Raw genomic sequence first — 21132 nt, forward strand, 5'->3', positions numbered from 1 at the left:
GGGATATAGCACAGACTCTCTGCTCACTCCAAGTCAGAAAACATACAGCAAGTAGATTTAAAGCTATATATATGTATACATATGCAATTATTTTATACTTAAAAGCAAGTATATAGCTATATTTTATAAATGTAAATATATATAAATAATAGAGTATATTTTCTTTATATTTATATATAATTTAAATATAAATGTGATCTAATTCTTACAGAATAAAACTGGGGGCTCTGCCTTTATCCATGCTGATTTAAATGTGGGATGATCACAGGCAATCTTTGCAATATCTCTAAATTTTTTTATAATGAAATTACTATGAAATGAAATAATTTGTGATATAATCTTTCTTTCCTACCAGTAAAGCTGCCAGAGGTCAATTTTAGAAATTTTAATAAAACTTCAAGTTATGCCCAGCACTATGATTGCCAATTTGTGTGTCATTGAAAGCAACAGTATCCCTCAGAAGAATCCTAAGTCACAAAAGTTTGAGAAACACTGTATAGCATATCACTGTCTTGAAGTTTCATAATGTACATTTATATAGCAAAAGGCTTTGAAAATTTCTGTATTTCAAAATAAATGGCTAAACTTTGTCTTAGGAATTGCAGATGCTACTTAACCATGAACTTATCTTTAAGAACAACTAATACTTTGAAGAACTCAGTTTGGGCATTGTTGGATTATTATACTGTTAGAGCTATTATAAGTTTCCATCAAGGTTGTTGGATGACAGCTTTCAGAACCTTCAGAATAAATATGCAACTTTCTTCCAAATCAATGAAAATATAATTTTTTGGACTATTCAGTTGGCATTAAGAATAAACATGGCCCTAACCAGTTTGGCTCAGTGGATAGAGCGTCAGCCTGTGGACTGAAAGGTCCCAGCCTCTATTCCGGTCAAGGGCATGTACCTTGGTTGTGGGCATATCCCCAGTAGGGAGTGTGCAGGAGGCAGCTAATCGATGCTTCTCTCTCATCGATGTTTCTAACTCTCTATCCCTCTCCCTTCCTCTCTGTAAAAAATCAATAAAATATATATTTTTTAAAAAGAATAAACATGAAATTTAAATGTAGAAGCCTAAGTAGCTCATTTTGTCCAAAAGATTTACAAAGCAATTTTGGCAGCCTTTAATGTATTTTTTAAATGCTGATAAGATTATTTGGGGGAGAGAACCAAGATGGCAGCATAGGTAAACACCTGTACTTGCTGCCTCTCACAACCACATCAAAATTACAACTAAAAGACAGAACAACCATCATCCAGAACCACGGGAAAGCTGGCTGAGTGGAAGTACTACAACTAGAGAGATGAAGAAAGCACATTGAGACTGGTAGGAGGTACGGAGGTGCAGAATGGGCTGGCACCCAGGTGTGTTGTTTTTTTAATCGGGAGGGAGATACAAGCTCCTGCTTGCTCTGAACTCCATTTCCAGGAAAGACTATGGGGGACCCAGACACATATGGGGAGAAACTGGACTGTCTGGCATCAGGGCAGGAATGCTAGGGCGGCTTTCTTTCAGATGGAGGTGTTCGCAGCCGTCATTGTTCCCGTGCTGGGAACTCTCCGGTGCAGGGCTGACTGGCAGCCATTGCTGTTTGCTCCGCCCTGGTAATTCCCTGAGACCCTGCCCCACCCAATTTGCAACCCCACCCAAGTTGTGCACAGCGGCTTTTGCATATGAATGGCCTGTCCTTTCTCAGCCTAAAACCTGTCAAACCGGCAGCAGCTGGGTCAGGGTGCCCCAAAGCTACCTAAACAAGGCCTAAGGCTGGCAGCAGCAGCCTGCCTTGCTTCACAGCTGGGCCTCATCTGGGCACTTCCAAACCCGATACAAAGAGGAGGAATCTGAAAATCTCTCTGTAGCTCCTGCTGAGTGGCCCCAGGCAGTGGCTGACTTTGCACCTCCTTGGAGATCCAAGAGCCAGTGTACACAGTGGTTAGTGTGAGACCATACCAGGTTACAACTCTTCACATTCATAAGTGACACACTCAAGGGGCAGACTCAGTGAGCACCAGAAGCAAATCTTGCCCCATAAGGGTGTCTCCTGCACAGCAGCTCTCACACTGTAGACACAGCTGGTCCTTGCAACCAATTGGCCTGGAGGTCAATTCCTCCAGTGATACCAACAGCAATCAAGGCTTAACTACAACAAGACTGTGCACACAGAAAAGGGTGCACCAAGAATGTCCACCTCAGGTGATTGGGGAGGCTGAGCCTCTGGGCCCCATAAGACACCTACCACACAAGGCCACTCTATCAACTCAAGGAGACTTAGCAGCTACCCAATACATAGAAACAAACACAGGGAAGCAGCCAAAATGTGGAGACAAAAAAACATGTCATAAATGAAAAGAAATGGAAGGAAGCAAAATACTGGATACAGGCAGTCCTAGGGTTACGTCGGACTCGATATACGTCATTTTGTGGTTACATTGTCATCTCCTTTTACAGTATTTATATGAAAAAAAGTTCCATCATTTCAACATATGTACATATGTGCTTTATGTTTTTTATTATTTATTTACCACAAGTAAAGGTCAGGAATTGTTCTTTCTTTTAAATTTTTTTTTACTGTTTCACTTCATTACTGCTGTATATGTGTTCCATGTGAGTGACGTAGGTGCTCATGTAATTGGGTTCCGACTTATGGCGAAAATCTCATTACGTCGTAGGAATGGATCTCCGATGTAACCCAAAAACCTACTGTATAGAGTTCAAAACCACAGTTATAAGGTTACTCAAGAATCTTTTAGAAACCTCTGAGAAACTTAGTGAAACCTTCAAGGATCTTAGTCAGAATGCCAAAGGAAAAAAAAAAAAAAAAAAAAAAGGACCAGTCAGAAATTAAGCATACATTAACTGAAATAAAGAATAATATACAGAGATTCAACAGTAGACTAGACGATCCCAATAATTAAGTCAAAGATTTGAAATATGAGGAAGCAAAAAACACCCAACTGGAAGAGCAAAAAGAAAAAAGAATCCAAAAATATGAAGATAGTGTAAGGAGCCTCTGGGATAACTTCAAGCATACCAACATCCGAATTATGGGGGTGCCAGAAAGAGAAAGAGAGCAAGACATTGAAAACCTATTTGAAGAAATAATGACTGGAAACTTCCCCCACCTGGTGAAAGAAATAGACTTACAAGTCCAGGAAGCGCAGAGAACCCCAAACAAGAGGAATCCAAAGAGGACCACACCAAGACACATCATAATTAAAATGCCAAGGGCAAAAGACAAAGAGAGATATTAAAAGCAGCAAGAGAAAAACAGTTAGTTACCTACAAGGGAGTACCCATATGACTGTCAGCTGATTTCTCAACAGAAACTATGCAGTCCAGAAGGGAGTGGCAAGAAATATTCAAAGTAATGAATAGCAAGAACTTACAACCAAGATTACTCTACCTAGCAAAGCTATCATTCAGAATTGAAGTTCAGATAAAGAACTTCACAAGAAAAAGCTAAAGGAGTTCATCACCACCAAACCAGTATTATATGAAATGCTGAAGGGTATTCTTTAAGAAGAGGAAGAAGAAGAAAAAGGTAAAGATAAAAATTATGAACAACAAAGTGACAACAAATACATATCTATCATCAAGTAATCTAAAAATCAAATGAATAAAAAATCTGATGAACAGAATAAACTGGTGAATGTAATAGAATCAGGGGCATGGAAAGGGAGCAGACTGACAATTCTTAGGGGAAGGAGGTGAGGGGGGTGCAGGAAGAGATTGGACAAAGATCTTACACCTATGGACAAGGGCAATGGGGCGGGGGGGTGAGGGCCTGGGGTGGGGTGGGAACTGGGTGTAGGGGAGCTATGGGAGGAAAAAGAGGAACATCTGTAATAATCTGAAAAATAAAGATTAAAAAAAAAGATTATTTGGTATTGGGCCCTACCTAGAGCTGGAACTACGGGCCCACTTATGCAATGAAAAATAGGCAATAGTCAATAAATTAATCTTAACTTCTCTCTTTCTTTGTATCCCTTAAGTCTAAATACTAAGTTTAGAATCTGTAATCCCAGAAGACATCCTTTCTACATGGTTCCCTCTCCCTCTGCCCTCAGCTCTTACCTCATCCCAATACCCTCTCTACCTCCATGCCACACCCATTAGTACAACTTACCTGAATAGGAGTGTTGGGTGTCAACACTAGACTGCTCTGAAGTACCACCAATTGCACAAATCCCTTCCTTCTTATTGATCGCTTTTCTAAAGGTCTTGGCAACGTCGGTGCTTTTTAGGCCATGAAAAACCTGCAAAAATATAATCCTATTTAATAAAAGGCTAACATGCAAATAGACTGAATGGCAGAACAACCGGAACAACCAAACAATCGGTCTCTATGATGTGCGCTGACCACCAGGGGGCATGTTTGGAACATGGCAGGCGTTGGCCATGGCAGGATGGTGGAGCAGGTGAGCAGGGGTGCCAGACCAAGGTGGGGCACTGGTTGCTGTCATTGAGATGAGCCTCTGGTGGTTACTGAAAATTCTTTGCTCCTGTGCACAGTGGTGCGCCACAGTCCTACCTGGCGCTTGCACCTGCACTGGCTCCACTCACACCTGATGCTGGCACTGGAGCCACCACTCACACTCACTGCCGGTGCCTGGCACTGGTCCCAATAGCTTGGTGCCATCAGCGGGTGCAAGCGGTGGCTGCTGGCCATGATCGCCCCTGAGGGCTTCTCCACCACCCCATGCTCCTGAAGGGCAATTGGGGCAGCAGCTGCCGCTCGCACCCACTGACAGTGCTGGCCCCACTTGCGCCCCTCCCGGCGCCGGCCGAAATCGCTCTGCACTGTCAGCGGGTGTGAGTGGAGCCGGTGCTGTCAGTGCATGGGAATGGTGGTGGAGGGAGTGGGGCTGCCAGCACACAGGGGACGGGGGGAGGGGCTGGGTGGGGGCGTGGAGGATGGGCCGAGACCTGCCCCTGTGCCTACCGCAGCCTCGTGGCCCACAGTTCCTTTCAAGGTGCAGGAATTTGTGCACTGGGCCCCTAGTGTATCTATAGAAATCCAATATGTGGTCAAGAAAACCACAAAGAATACATAATGTTGAAGAGTGGAAATACATTTCTGTATATTTTTTTGAATTAAAGTTCCAAGTTTCAAATGCATCTCCTTGTATTATGCATCATACCTTCATAAATTCATCAAAACTGATCCTCCCATCCTGGTCCAGATCACCTGTAGCCATCAAGTTTTCTGTAATTTCTCTCACTCTGTATCCAGGCAGAGGCAAGCAAGCAGCCTTGAACAGGTCATTCAACTCATTGCAGCTGATGTACCCATTCCCATCAGTATCTGTAAGGCAAATGACAAATTGTAGTTTCAGAGCAATTCAACTAAGAGCATGAAGAAAAGTGAGCAAGGGCAAGGTTAGAAGTGAACAGGCAGCAGAGCAATCATTCAGGGGTGATGACCTGATCCTGTGCAAGAGTTGGACTCTCACAAGAGGCCTATTGCTATTGGATATATTCCTTAACATCACTTTCAACATTCAGGAGTCATAATTTCAAAATAGAGGTCTGGCAACAGAATCTAAAGGGTCTCTAATAAAATCAGATGAGAAAATAATAATAAATCATAGGCTTAGAGATAAGGAGTAAGAAAAAGTATGAGAATTCAGAGAATAAACACCACTGAACGCAGGAGAAATGATACAAGGAAACAATTGACCCTGCAGCATTTCTGTCTTTCAGCTGACTCTCCTCTGAGTGTAAATCAGAAGTAGAAACATAACAAAGGATACCTTTCTTGTCATTAGGGCGTCAGGTGCCTGGCAACCTACCATGTCTGATAGCTAACGTTTCAAAGATATGCATCGTATGTAGTGCTGTTCCACCTTATGGAAGCAATTTGATTTGAAAATGCAATGACAGGGAGCCATATTGGTGAACAGAAATTGTTTACATAATTGCTTGGTCTGCTGGTGAATCCAGGCCTTTATTTAGAAGTCATTATTTTATAAACTGTACAAAGGGATTTCCAAATTGTCAAGCTTGGTTTGTAAAAAAATAAATAAAAAATGATATGATAAAAAAGTATTATGAAATAAATAAATTATACAAAAACACACACATAGAAAACAATAACAACAAAGAAAGTAGATGCAATAAAAAGATGAGACTTAAGAGCCATTTCCAGGAAAAGCTACAGGTAAGAAAGGGCCCATATTTCATGTTTTGATAGAGAAAGAAGCATTTTCTTGAAAGATATCTTTCAGAATTAAATTCCCTAACTCCTTTAACCAATACCATTGTATTCTTGCTACTTCTGCTATTCTTTTTTTCATTTTACCATTTCAATGAATATGTCCTGAAGTCAATAAAGAAGAGAATTGTGCCACTTGAGGTACCAGATCTACTCACCAACTTTGGCAAAAGCTTCTCTGAGCTCCATCATTTCTTCATCGGACACTGATCCTCTGGCCATTTTTTATTGCTTTAGGCAACAGATCTGCAGAGTGGAAGAACATAAGGAATGACTGTTGTTCATGTTAATTCTTAATGTGCCAATTTCTTTAAAAAGCAATTTCCATTTATTAAGTGAAGAACTATTTCTCTGCATCCCTCATGATTTATAACTATCTTTCAAAAGTGTAAGAAATAGTTTTTGTTTTGTTTTTGTTTTTTAACCTTCCATATGGTGGTGTCTGAAGATGGCTCTCACCAGTCTCTCCTCTCCCTATTATGTACTGCTGCTTACATTTGGAGCAGAGCTGATTTCCCTCACCTGGAACCTGGCCTGATCCTGTGACTGCTTTGACCATTTAGAAGGCTAGAAAATCTATGCCTCAGTTAGAAACTTCTGCTTTCTTCCTTTTGGAATGCTCATTCTTGGGATGTTCCCTCTCACTGCCATGCAGTGAGATGTCCAAGTCACATGAAGAAGCCAATGAAGGGGAACTGGATGCTCTGGTTAACAGCTCCTGCTGTGCCTCCAGCTGACAGGCAGTTTCAACTGCCAGCCCCCTGACTAGGCCATTCTGGATGTTTCAGCCCATTGGAGCCCCCAGGTGTCCACAATCTAGTTAACATCACCTGGAGCAGAAGAATCACCCAGCTGTGCCCATTAAACCAACAGAGTCAAAAGAGATAACATGATTGTTTTAAATCACTAAACTTTGGAGTAGTTTGCCACACAGCAATATACAAGTAAAAAAAAAAAACCCCACTTAACTTTCATCTAGGTGTCTTTTAGACACATTGTCATGTTCATATTTAAAATTAATATATTTGGCCAGCACAACAGATACACTTTATAACTTACAAGGATGTTATCAAAGTTCTGTAAACATTTAGAGAAAAAGAAAGAAAATTTGGCTAATAATCAATATATGGGAATCTGAGGGGCTTTCAGGTGTTCTCTTCTCAGAAAGTCTAGTTTTGCTGAGAAATGTAATGCCAGTGCTAGAGTTACTTCTCTTTTCCCGTGCATTATTGCTGCCTTGGATGGGTAGAAAGAGAATGAAACATAAAATGGATTATATTGGAGAATATAATGCCCCTAGCTAATCCACACCAGTATGTTTCAAATAAGACTTTCACTAAATCTTACTGGATTTCCTGGTGGGGTGGGTGGGAGTGTGGAGGATGGGGTATTTCTATAATTATATTTTGGGCATGTTAGTGAAACTACTGCTTTTAAAAAATATTTTAAATTTGTGACAGGATGTTTTAAATTGATTTCCTTTTCTACATTTTTACATTATTCTATAATGCTGTACTTGTTTCTAGTGGCAACCAACAAGCACACAAAAATGGAAACAATTTTAACACTTAAATCTGCAGGCCAAAAATGCATTATGCTTAATTTTGTAAATCCACATCCATAATTCACCAACTTACTATCCTGTCATGTACATATATCAGTGCTTTCAAACGTTTGTTTCCCCATGTGATCCTTTGTTAACAGAAACTTTACATGTAAATAAAAGTGAACAAATGAAAACAAAACCATAAGACCAATTCTGGGAGCCTTTGGTTGAAAAAAACCCAAATGTTCTCCTGCCTCCACTATCCCACCTCCTTGTCACCTTGTGTACCAGTGGAAACTCCAGGGAGAATCATTTAAAAATTGTGGAATTAAATACACACACACACACACACACACACACACACACTCTAGAGGCCCGGTGCACAAAATTTGAGCACTGGGGGGGGGGGTGGGTATCCCTCAGCCCAGCCTGCACCCTTTCCAATCTGGGACCCCTTAGGGGATGTCCAACTGCCGGTTTAGGCCCGATCCCTGTGAGATCAGGCCTAAACTGGCAGTTGGACATCCCTCTCATAATCCGGGACTGCTGACTCCCAACCGCTCGCCTGCCTGCCTGCCAGATTGTCCCTAACCACTTCTGCCTGCCAGTCTGATCACCCCCTAACCACTCCCCTGCCAGCCTGATTGATGCCTAAGTGCTTCCCGATTGCCCCCAACTGCCCTCCCCTGCAGGCCTGGTCGCCCCAACTGCCCCCCCCTGCAGGCCTGGTCCCCCGCAACTGCCCTTCCCTGCCGGCCACCTTGTGTCCAAATGGGGGCAGCCATCCTGTGCGAGGGTGTGACAGTCAATTTGCATATTACCTCTTTATTATATAGGATACTAGAGGCCAGATGCATGAAATTCGTGCAAGAGTAGGCCTTCCTTCCCCAGCTGCTGGCACTGGCTTCCCTCTGGCACTCAGGACCTGGGCTTCCCTTGCAAACCTGGCTTCATCCAGAAGGTCATCTGGAAGGATGTCTGGTCTAATTAGCATATTATGCTTTTATTATTATAGATATATAGATAGTTATTTTTAAAATTCCTTGAACATATATTTTACTATCAATAAAAATTAATTTTATTATTATTTACCTTATCTATTTAAAAAGGCCTTGGTCCATTGGGTTCTCAGAAGGATAATAGAAAATGTTGAGGCCTTAACTGTATAAGCAAACATAATCTCATTTATACATTATGATAACCCTCAGAGGTAGAGCCTAGCTTTCTGACTGCCTTATCTTCTCTTCACTTCCCTTCCTTCCTTTTTGTCTGCCTGTCTCTCTATCTACCTCCCTCCTGTATTTTTTTCTTTCTTCCTTCTTTTTCACTGTCTTGTTTCAAAAAAAATTTGAGCCAGGTTACAAGGATATATCCAAATTTGAGAACTAAGCCAATAAGATTATGTAATCTGTGAGGAGAAATAAGATGTTGGCAGGGAAGAGTGTTAATACTTCAAATACATGGTTAGGACTGCATATTTTGCTAGAAGTGGGCTGAAAATCTAGTTCCATGTTCTTCAGAAATTAATGCAAAAAAGAAAACATCATCAATTACATAATTTACTCTATTTATAAGAGACAAACCAATTTTCTTAGGGCTGCAGAAGTAAGGTTGATAGTAATACCATTACCCAGGCCTCAAAATGAAGAGACTTGGGGGATGTAGTAAACACTTTTTCGTGTTTTTTATTTTTATTTATTTATTTATTTTATAACTTCCATCAATGAAGGCTAGTGGCATAAGTATATATATTCTCATTTTTTAGGGCAGGAAGCAGAAGCTCAGAGAAATTAAGGTATATTATCCCAGATTACACAGGTAGGTAGAAGAGCAGCCAGGATTCCAACTCTCAATTTTTTCTCCTCTCCCATGATGTCTATTCAGGTTCAATGCCTTCACATTTCTGTTAGACACTCATTTCATCCATCCATTCATTCACTCTGAATTTTTCATTAAGTACCTTTAATATGTATAACCCATGGAAGATTAAAAATAACTGTAATACAGAAAACATATCTAAGTATTCTAAGTTGGGAAGCTTTTGCTTTCATGTATTAAAACAGAAATCAAGGCTTCTGTTTTAAGAAATTAGTATATAACTTTGTACACTTTACTAAATTCTGGTGACTAATTTGGCTTGATTCTCTTTTGTACTCTCTACCAAAACTCTATGTATGTATTAAGAGAAGGCTCTCCCCTATCATGTTTTAACAAGATTTTTGGTAAAATCTGGTCTAAAGTCCTAGAGCTGGCCGGCCCTAATTTCTAGGCTTTAGGTGTCTTAACATCTCTTGGTTTATGAATGTTCATAAGATTATGAAATAAATTCATCCACTTAACAAATATTTAATGAATGCCTACTATAAGCAAGGCACTGTTCTTCATTTCAGGTGAGGCATGTCTACAATGATCTAATTACCTGGAAAGCATGAAACAATGTGAAAAGTAAAGAGAATGAAGGGGATCTCTAAATTGAAACTTGGCCCTATCCTTTGACATAAGAGTTGTAGATTTCAGACCACTGTAAGAGACTGGTGAGAAACACAAGAAAAGGCAGAAGTACAAGAAATGAGAATACATTTAAGGGTCAAGAGCAGGGCCAAGGAAGAAAAGACTTACATTTTGAGGTGGAAAAAAAATAAGATCATGCTATCGTGAAAAAGTAGAAAACCATTTTAGCCTAAAAATTGCATCACCCAATTCAAATAAAAGACCTAGAAAGAGAAAAAAAGCACTATTTTAAATCCATGTAAAACAATGCTTTTAAGCCATGCCAGGTAGGTAAAGATGAAAAATCTAAGCATCTGAATAATCACATTTTACAAATAGATTTATAAATAGGTTCTGCTCAGAGAAGCCATACAGTGAGACAGCCTGCAAATTTTAAAAATCTAAAACACATCAGTGATTTAATAACTAAAGAAAAAGAGAGTAGATTAAAATAGCTTAAAAGGTGAATTGGAGAATGAATAGTCAACAGCCTAAGTTACTATGATACTGTTTGTTGTTTGTTGGGCTCAAACACAAATAGAGAAGTTGCCTTTACCATCAGAATGAGCAGAAAGTCTTGGAAACACAACCAAACTTTTAGAGACAGAAGGAATCTAAGGAATAATCTATACTAATAAAAGGGTAATCTGCAAATTGGTCACGACACCCTCATAGTCACGACCGGATATGCTAATTAGTCATGACCAGTATGCAAATTGGCCATCACTCCAACACAAATAATGAGAGGGATATGCTAATTAGCCCTGGTATGCTAATTAGTCATTATCAGTATGCAAATTGACCATCACTCCAACACACAAGATAGCTGCCCCCATGTGGTCAAAGATGGCCACCACAAGATGGCCTGCAGGGGAGGGAAGTTGTGGGCAAATAGGCCAGCAGGAGAGGGCAGTTAGGAGTGATCAGGCCAGCAGGAAAGGGCAGTTGGGGCCAACCAGGCCTGCAGGGGAGGGCAGTTGGGGGTGATCTGGCCATCAGGGGAACAGTTAAGCGTTGATCAGGCTGGCAGGGGAGTGGTTAGGGGATGATCAGGCTGGCAGGCAGAAGCGGTTAGGAGCAATCAGGCAGGCAGTCAGGCAAGTGGTTGGGAGCCAGCAGTCCTGGATTGTGAGAGAGATGTCTGACTCCCACAGGGATTGGGCCTAAATGGGCAGTTGGACATCCCTCAAGGGGTCCCAGATTGGAGAGGGCGCAGGCTGGGCTGAGGGACACCCCCCCTCCCTCTGCCCCCCCCCCCCCCTGCATGAAATTTGTGCACCGGGCCTCTAGTTTTATAGATAAGGAGCCTGAAGGTCCAATGAGATAAAAATGTTTTGTCTATGTACAAGTTCTTAAAGCAATGCCAGGTCAATGCAGTTGCTGGTGAAAAAAGCAGCAAAAGGATGGAGGGACCATTACTAGTAAAAGGGCCATTACAGACCATAACTGAGAAATGATTGAACTGGGTGTGCAAATAGTAGCATTTGCACAAAGTAGAGAAACAGGAGGACAACGTTGTTAACATGCAGATCAGACCATTTCTAAGAAGGACATTACTGGGGTTAGAATCAAATATTAGGTACTTTACATAGTCTATTAATGTGTTAGCCTGGAAAAAATACACCCATTCTAATGCATACATATTTGAAGGTATGAGTTATAATAATGTTGGTAAAATTCATAAAGACAATTGGTGAGTGTTTCAGTTTGCAAATTATGGCCACCATATTGGCAGCAGACTCTAGCGAGGTCATTATAGTAATGGGACTTGCTGAAGCATTTGGAACCTCAAAAAAGTGAAAGGTATGTGCCTTCCAAGAGCCGTTTCTTCAGCACTGCTCTACTGTTCCTGCAGGAAATGTGACCTTTTTTAATGAATGCATCATCTGACTATGCCCGGCCTGGAACCATTTTAAGGTCTCTTGTAAATCAGTGGTGAATTTTGGAAATGAATTTTTGAATCACTGCCCAAAACTAAAGAAGTGAAACATACAATAGGATCTTCAACACAAAATCTAAGAAGAAAAATCTTAACCCACTCTCTAAGTCACATCTGGCTGCTAGTTTTTCTGTGAGCAATTAAATTTATTAAGTCAATAGTTATAGAAACCCATGACATTTGGCCAAATAAAGCACTGGTTGTTCATTGTTATAAGATTATTTGATGTCATAAGAACATCAAATAACCCCTCAAATGGCAAAAGTGACAAAACCTATTCATTTCTTTAAGTTGGTAAGTTTTGAGTCCCTACTTAGAGGCTGGTATTTCCCAATTGGTAATGAAAGCAAATTTCTGAGAATGATGTCTTATGATAAAAGCAACTGACTCAAATTCCTGAAGTCTGAATATAGAAACTATTTGCAGGTTCTTACTATAGAATGCAGTGCTATAGAATTTACAAGAGGAAATATGTTCTGTAAAATAAATGTAAAACTGTAAGCTGAATTATCTCTGAGAAGAGAAAACAAATAATGAAAAGAAGCAGAAAGAATTATAGAAGGTGACCTATCCAGAGAGAAATGCTCATGTGATGGAATTGTTTCTGAAAGGTGATAGTGCTGTGCTGGTCAGTGCTTTAACTCAATATATTGATGTCCAATTATATAACTGCCAGGACCAGGGATGCACTTGTAACCTGGCATCATATTGCCAAGGGACTCTTTTGAATGTGCCCTACTTTTCCTGCAACTTGACACAGTGAGTAAAGTAAAACTAGAAACTCAGGACCTAAATTCCTACCTTTATCTCAATAATATCAGTGTGTATCCACGGGGAAATTGTACCACTTCCGAACACCTCAATGAACAGTGAGTAATCCAAAACAACCTGCAATCTAGAACATGATCAATATTGCAATCTCTAGAGTTAGACTGTGATGACTAAAGAAGTAAAACATAAAGTACATAGGACTTCAACACAAAATAAAAGACCTGTAAGTTTTTTAGGAACTTAGATAACAAAAGAGCTTTACTTCCACCTATTCCTGTTCCCTTCATTTCACAACATAGACCATTTTAGGGGGTCTAACTATGAGTAATTTACCATATATTCTTGCCACTTGCCTATAGATAACAGATATACCAAAACTTTCCATAAAAGATGATTCTGAAATGTATTTTTAAAATGACTTTTTAAAAGAAACCAAATAATTATAAATGGTTTCAAATACAAATAACCACTTAAAGGGCTCTTATGAATTATTTTGTCAAGTCAAAATTTCCTTCATATTATCTTTTTATCCCTGCAGCATATTCACTGATTCTTCCAGGGGCTGCTTCAGAGTACAGAATTCTTGTCTCTTCAATCTCAAAGGGAGAGGAGCCAGGCCACGGAAGGCTATTCACAGCACAGACTCAGTGGCCCTTTTCTCTCATTATCTTGGGCCGTATAAACAGTCATGGGAAGCCAACAATCCAGATTACTCCAAACCTGATGTGCCTAATGTTACTCTGGGAGCCATTGTGGCTTGATCACTGCATTGAGGGACTTCTGAAGCTGTATATAGCACAGCACACAGAGCCCGGCTCTGTCACCAGCTAAGGAGTGCCACAGCCTCTCTCCTCTCACCCAACATACCCCCAACACCTCTGTTTTCTATGAAGAATGTGATACAAAACAAACCTTTTGCAAGCAAAAGGAATACTCCAGGCTGCAGGCTGTGGAGGCCCTCATTGCCTTGATATCTCTCTTTCCCTTCGCTGTAAATGATAATACTCCTATTGTTAATGTCTTGAAACTCCACAGCTACCCTTCATTTCACCAGAACTTTGAGATCCAGACTTTCCTCTATTGAAAGCTCAGAGTATCCCTGGATCTTTTAAAAAAGCTGACTTTGAATATGGACTAGTTGATTATCCACTATTACACAATTACTTCAATACCAGATGTCACTCATTTGTTCATAAATTCATTCTTTCACTTCACCCATGAGCACTGCTCTGGTTACTGGGCTACATGCATAAGAGTTATTAAGGCTGGAACTTCATGAGCCCACAGTTACAGGTCAAGTTTCAAATGGGACACAGAGATTACAGCTCACTTATTGAAAAAAGTTATGAAGATAAAAAAGAATAAATAAAAAGGATAAACACAAGGTTAAAGGGAAAAATATTAGATAAGAGTAAGACATTAGCACAAAAGCTTATCAAAAAATTAAAATATCAAACATCTAAATCAGTCCACACAATGAAGGCATTCAGGGAACTTACACACTTGTACATCTCCAAGGACACCCTAACTGAACTATCCAGCAGGGAGTGGGAGAAAGTGACGGACTTGTGGGTTGGGAGACCTAGGCTACCACCTGTGTAACATCAGGCTCCATTTTGCCTCTCTGGCCTCATCTATAAATTGAGAGATGAAATCCCTTCCAATTAAAAAATTCCAAAAGTCTATTCACTAGTTGGCAAGTCTTTGCACAAGTTAGAGTCTGGCTATGGTGTATTTCAAATGAGCCTAGAAACAGGGGCAGGGGCTTTCAGGAGCTGTGGCCTTGGCCCTTCTCCGGGAGGTGCCTCCTCTGAAATACACCCAACATCTACCATCCCCACCTGGCTCCTGCTCTTACCTCATCAGCAGGTAAAGCTCAGTTCACATGCATTCTTCTCACTGACCGAAGCAGATGGCCACTGCTCAGCTGCTCAGCACAGCTCAGTAAGGTTACTGGAGCAGCTTCTGGGATGTCGCTACATACAGCATGCTGATGCAATTCCCTCCTAGTTTCTAAGCAAGACTGTATGCAAACTGTCCCAGAAAGAAAACCATCCACTATTTTCTTAAAAATATCCAAATACAGAAACTCTACACCTCTCTGGTGTCTCATATCCCTACTCTGTAACCTAAATCTATTCTGATACGATTCAAGCTCCCTCTCTCTTGGGCTATTCTCAGAGGGAATAATAGAAGCTGCTCAATTCATAAAAATTCTCTCACATGCATTGATGACTGCCATGGGGCTTCTAAAAATTTCTTTTAACCTGGTTTTGGAGGCTTACTTTCCAAATCTGTTTTCTTTGCTATATTCTGGGTCTGTGCCATGTTCTTTAAGTGATAGTTTAAGAATAAGAGTCATAGAATGTAGAGGTGAAGGGACCTCAGAGATTATCTGTCCGGACACTTCTGTCACAGAAGAGTGAAATGACAACCAAGGTAAGGATGTGCCTAGTGTCACAGAGCTCATTGGGAATGGAATTCAGGTCTCCTCATTTCTTCTCTGTCCTTTATAATAAGTTTTCAAGTTTAACAGGAAGTGCTGTTCTTTAAGACCTGCTCAACATATAATAAGTATAATTCCCTCATGATTTCATATAGCTTATGAATATAATTTCATGTATATTTCCTCTATATGAAGAAAAACTGAAGCTAGGTATTGAGAAGGTATTGTTTGGGTTCAGGCTACAAACAACATATGCCAAATCTATATGCACATACTATTGGTACTGTAATTTACAGTGATCAAGGCAAGGTTAATGTCTCCTGTATTCATCTGTATATTAATTCTTAACTTTGCATGATGGCCTTCTGAATTTCCTGAGCAACCCAAATCAAACCACATTAAAATAACTTACCCTCAGGCACAATGCTTCAAAAGACACAGTGCCAAATTCACAGGCGAATACTAAAATCACACCCACAGACTTGTAAAAATAATCAGCATGGGTTCAGACATTCTGGTCTTCTGGCTGTGGGGTGGGGATCAGTGAGCCCTTCCTCCTTTGAACTCTGGTTTAGACCTCTGAGGCATGGCACCTGTGCCCATATCCATGTCTTCCAGCACATTATTTGATCACAAACTGTAAGTCACTGCACAGTGTCTCCTCGTTTACCTGGCATATAGCAGGTGCTCAGGAAATGAGTTGCAGACATGAACAAAGCAACCCATAAACTAATGATATACAGGGACCTACAAGTCTATTGTCACCTTCTCTGAGGAGTTTAATAATTATATTCTTGTTGTACATACTTATAAAACCCCTCCCATTGAAAGGTACAAACTCCTAGGACAAGGCAAATGAATGCTTCAAGTTTACATGAAACCACTTGGCTGGAGAAATGACTGATGAATAGTTATGGGGACTAAAGAGCAGCAAGTGTCCTTAGGCAATCTTTAAACTAGCCATGGAATGCACCCTGGCCCCACCCTGATGAGGACTTGAGATTTCTGGCCAAGGTGATACAGCCTGGGACTGGGCTTCTTCAAGCGGTTTCTGTAAACACTGTTGGCTGCTGGTGATGCTTGGCAATGGGTCTCTAAGGACATAGTGTCAGACTCTGAGCTGAGTCCTGCTGAGGTGGAAGTAAAGGGACTGTGAAGATGGAGCAGTGACTGAAAGGAGGATAAAACCAAGCCAGGATGCATGAACTCAGTGTCCAGGTAATAATTGGGAATGGGTGCTCAAGTTGATCTGAATGCAATTTACAGATCACTATCTGGACTATGAAATTCATCCTCTGGAAATTCTAAATGTCTAAATTCTTATGTCTAAATTGGCCATAAGCCAATTCATATATTGTACATTTCTTCTTTCAAGAAAAATCTGTCAAATACCTCCCATATATGTAAGGCCCTATGTTAGATGCTGGTGACACAAAGATAAGATGTGACTCTGACTATTTAGTAGGGGAGAGAGACACCAGTCACTGGAATACAGGGGGACTTTTTAGATCCACTGAAAGGGGGAAAATAGCTCTTCCCTGGACAGCCATGCATGGTCCTCCACAAGGGACATTTGACTTGGATTTCCACAGATAAGAAGGAGATTGCTTAAAGATCAGTCTTTGTCCTTATTCATGTAGGATGATTAATCCATATTCTCTCTGTAGAAAGGCTATCTATACTAGAGTCAGAGGAAACAATAGCTAAAGGACAAATGAGAAGATCAGCTAATGTTTACTGAATGGTACTCAATGCTAAATGTTTTATATACATTACTAGAGGCCCGGTGCACAAGATTCATGCACTGGAGGGGGGGGGTCATCCCTCAGCCTGGCCTGCACCCTCTCACAGTGCGGGACCCCTTGGCGGATGTCCTCCTAAGCCAGCAGTTAGACATCCCTCTCGCAGTACTGGACCCCTCACTCCTTACTGCCCACCTGCAGCTGAGGTGGGAGAGGCTCCCGCCACTGCCACTGCCACTGCGCTCACCAGCCATGAGCCTGGCTTCTGGCTGGGCGGCGCGCCCCCTGTGGGAGCACACTGACCACGAGGGGGCAGCTCCTGCATTGAGCGTCTTCCCCCTGGTGGTCAGTGCGCATCATAGCGACCAGTCTTTCCACAGGTGGTTCCACTCTTTGGTTAATTTGCATATTAGGGTTTTATTATATAGGATCATATTTAATTCTCACCATAATCCTATGGAGCATTATTAGGATTTCCTCTTTATAGATGAGGAAACTGAGGTTTAAAAAAGTGGCCCAGGGTCACATTGCTATGAACTGGGGAAGCTTCCTGCTTATGCCAGAGCCTAGTGGTGGCAATACCTATACTGCCTGCCCACTGCAGGCCAACACAGATGTGGGCCTGGCTGGTGGCACCTTTCTTAGTGCCTCTGGCCATTGGATTTCTGTATCTCAAATTTCTCTGTTCTCCTTTGGGGTTACTCAGGCTACTGAGCTCTGACCTCAAGTTAGTTAAGAAAACCCACTTCTGCAAGATTTTACTTACAACTGGGGCTCTTCCTAAGCTCTTTTGAGAAATTTTAAATGTCTCTTTTTTCCAGTTCCTCAACACCTTGAGGGAAGAGTTAAGAAGAATATGGCCCTGGCCAGGTGGCTCAGTTGGTTGTGTGTTGTCCTGTACTCCACTGAAAGTTTGCTGGTTTAATTCCCCATCAGGGCACATGTCCCAGTTGTGGGTTTGATCCCTGGTGGAGGCGAGGGGCAGGAGCAGGAGGCAGCTGATTCATGCTTTGCTCTTGTACTGATGTTTCTCTCTCTCTCTTTCCCTTCCTCTCTCTCTAAAAATCAATAAAAATATTTTTTTAAAAAAGAATATGAACACCATCGAGCTTGATCTTGACCACTCCTGCCTGTGTTCCCTGCCTCTGGTGGACAAAGAGATCCTCGTCACTAGTAGCCGCTACATCTGTCATCCACTCATATTTAATCAAATGCTGGACTTTTCCTAGAGAGTGGAGATAGAAAGATGAACATATCTTCACTCTAAGTAATCCAAATACTCCTTATCTTCATCAACCCTTGCTTTTGAGGGACATACAGTCCTGTGGATGAAAATGGTTACACAACTTAAATATTTCACTAATCTGAATATTTTAAAGCAGCACTTTTCAACTGGTGTGCTGCAAGACTTTTTAAAACATACAATACCTGACTACTTAGTCAGGGGCACAGATATCTTTTCCCTTAGGTTGTCAAATAAAAAACTGACAACAGCCAACACAGCAATAGCCATCCAGTGTGAATGAATAAAAATTACATTTTTTTGGTCAGATCGGCAAAAAAATACTTCTTTTGGGTGCCTCAAAAGAAACTAGTTAATTTTAGTAACTAGTTTATGCATGCCATGAATTAAAAACAGTTGAAAACTGCCGCTTTAAAGGTATTTTTACCATGGTGCTATAGGAGCACAGAGAAGGAAGTGCTCAACTCTGCCTGAGGAGAGAAGGGAAAGCTACCTCTTAAAGAACCAGTAGGAGTTTTCCAAAGAAACAGAATGGTGAAGGGCACTCCATTTCTCCATGTAAGAGAAAATATCCCTGCAAAGTAAGGAAACAGGCTAGAGCACACCAAGGGAGCTCTTGAGAGCTTAGCATGACTGGCCAGGGATGCAGGAGGTAAAACTCCAGAAGAGTTTGGAGAAGTGGCATTGTGGTTTCCTTTCTCATTAGCTCTTACTTCCAGAAGGGAAACCTTGGTGATTTAGCCTCTCCTTGATATCTTCAGTTACAATGCTTTTTGTATTCATTAATGTCTATAGATGCAAACCTCACATATCAAGTCTGGTCGCCCAATTTTAAAAGTAGACTTGTTAGTGATATATCTGGGTTTGTAAAGACAATTATGGTAACTTAAATTTGTAAATATTCCAGTGCATATGGAAGAAATGGGGATGGTTTCCGTTTTGGAAGCATAGCATGTGGCTGGTTAAAACACTCTTTATCTTCTTCAAACAACAAAATGATTCTGCCTAAAAGCCATGTCTATTTGTTCATATGTACATGTCTTCCTCCTTTTACTACCACTTCCCATTTAGAAAATACAGACCTGAAAAATGAGGAGAGAAGTGGACATATTAGAAAACTAGAGGCCCAGTGCATGAAATTCAGGCAGGGGTGGGGGGAAGTGTCCCTCAGCCCAGCCTGTGTTCTCAGGGGATGTCTGACTGCTGGTTTGTGGGAGGCAACCGGCAGGGCACTCACTGGCTGGCCCTGTCCCCTGATTGCTGCTGCCAGTCACCTCCCTCTCAGGGGGCAGATGCTCAATGAGTGTCTGACCTCTGGTGGTCAGTGCGCATAATAGCAGCTGGTTGTTCCGCCATTCGGTCGATTTGCATATTAGGGTTTTATTATATAGAATGAGAAAGTGTGGGCCCTGCAAAGTGAAGTTTCTCCTCAAAGTCTCAAAGTGAGTCAGTGACTAGTTTGAAAAGAGAAGTAGGCTCTCTAAACCTTGGTTTGGCCTTGGTATGGGAAAAACAGAAGTAAATTAGCGTTAAACAACCTAAGAATTAAAATGCCCCTTGAGATATACAGTCAATGAAATGCACTTTATATCTTAGATATATGGATGAACAGGAGAAGAACAAGAGGAGTTTCTTCTTCCTCATGTTTCAAGACCTTCCTCCCAGTCTAAGCCAGTGGAAAGGCATTTCAGGCATCCCACAAACCTCACCCAAATGCTAATGATCCTACCTTCCTTTATAAATTAGGCTTATATACATATATAAAATGAACTAGGAAAGAACATGGTATGTAAAAAAATTGGATTTTCTAGTGCAACTGCTTCTTGCTGTGTGTTTTTTACATGTTACTTCAATTTTCTGAGCTTTAATTTCTTCACAGGTAAAAGGAGAATATTAATAATCCAACTATAGTGCTCAGTCCACAGGGTTGTGTTAGAATTAGATAAGACAAAGTGTTAAATTGCACAAAACTGTGCTTGGCAAAGGAAGGAAGGAAGGGAGACAGGAAGGGAGGGAGGGAAACATAAAGAACTAGAACTTTTACAAAATAACCTTAGGGAACAAACCCAATTTCCACTATAAATTGTATGAAATATTATGTAGCATCACCATCTAAAATCCACAATTACATGTGTGTTATGGGTTTGTGGGAGACATAAATTTTGATTTCATATCTGTGCTCTATCTTCAAATGTTTTTAGCTTGGCTTGTTTGGGCTCTGGTGCCAAGTTTCTCATCAAGAATCCTAGAAGTGAGTCTCAAAAAGATATTGAACAATTGGTAGATGATACCAACTAGAAGCCAGCAGTATTGGTATTGGCTGATCTCATGTTGAGTGGTCAAGGGGCTCTGGACTTAGTCTTACCTAATATACTGATGGTGGAAACTACCTTCTAAAAGTTGAGAAAGTATGGCCAGAGGGGGAAAATTACAGCAACGTTAAGAATAGCCTGACCACATCCATTATGAGTCATGAAGAGAAAAGAGATCTTTGGATATCTGTGATGAGAACCATGGGGCAATAAGGCCTCCTCTCTTGGGTGCACCAGTGCTCGGGGACTGATTCTGTTAGCCTTTGCTCTACATCTATCTGCTCTTCACTTCCTAACTCTCCAGGCATTTTCTCTATTGTAGTTTGAGCTAGAAAACCACTGAGACAATGTGCAGCAATGTTTGTATATTAGCAATGACAACAGAAGCTTCTATTTATTCTTAATAATGTGACCTCATTTTCTATAG

General features: G+C 40.9%; 1 protein-coding gene across 1 annotated transcript in view; it reads right to left on the reverse strand.

Annotated features, from left to right (window-relative positions):
• The window catches only part of LCP1 (lymphocyte cytosolic protein 1), a 69250-nt gene that overhangs the window by 40642 nt on the left and 7476 nt on the right, over positions 1–21132 (reverse strand). Inside the window, exons 2-4 of the mRNA XM_070409152.1 lie at positions 6375–6462; positions 5144–5307; positions 4129–4258 (exon numbers count right to left, since the gene is read on the reverse strand). Of these exons, the coding sequence (XP_070265253.1) occupies positions 4129–4258; positions 5144–5307; positions 6375–6438 (358 nt within the window). The 5' untranslated portion in view covers positions 6439–6462. The remainder of the gene's footprint in view (positions 1–4128; positions 4259–5143; positions 5308–6374; positions 6463–21132) is intronic.

The sequence above is a fragment of the Myotis yumanensis genome, unplaced genomic scaffold (genome assembly GCF_028538775.1).
Source record: "Myotis yumanensis isolate MYYU_CA2020_CCGP unplaced genomic scaffold, mMyoYum1.0.hap1 SCAF_3, whole genome shotgun sequence".
In the NCBI taxonomy this organism is placed as follows: domain Eukaryota; kingdom Metazoa; phylum Chordata; class Mammalia; order Chiroptera; family Vespertilionidae; genus Myotis; species Myotis yumanensis.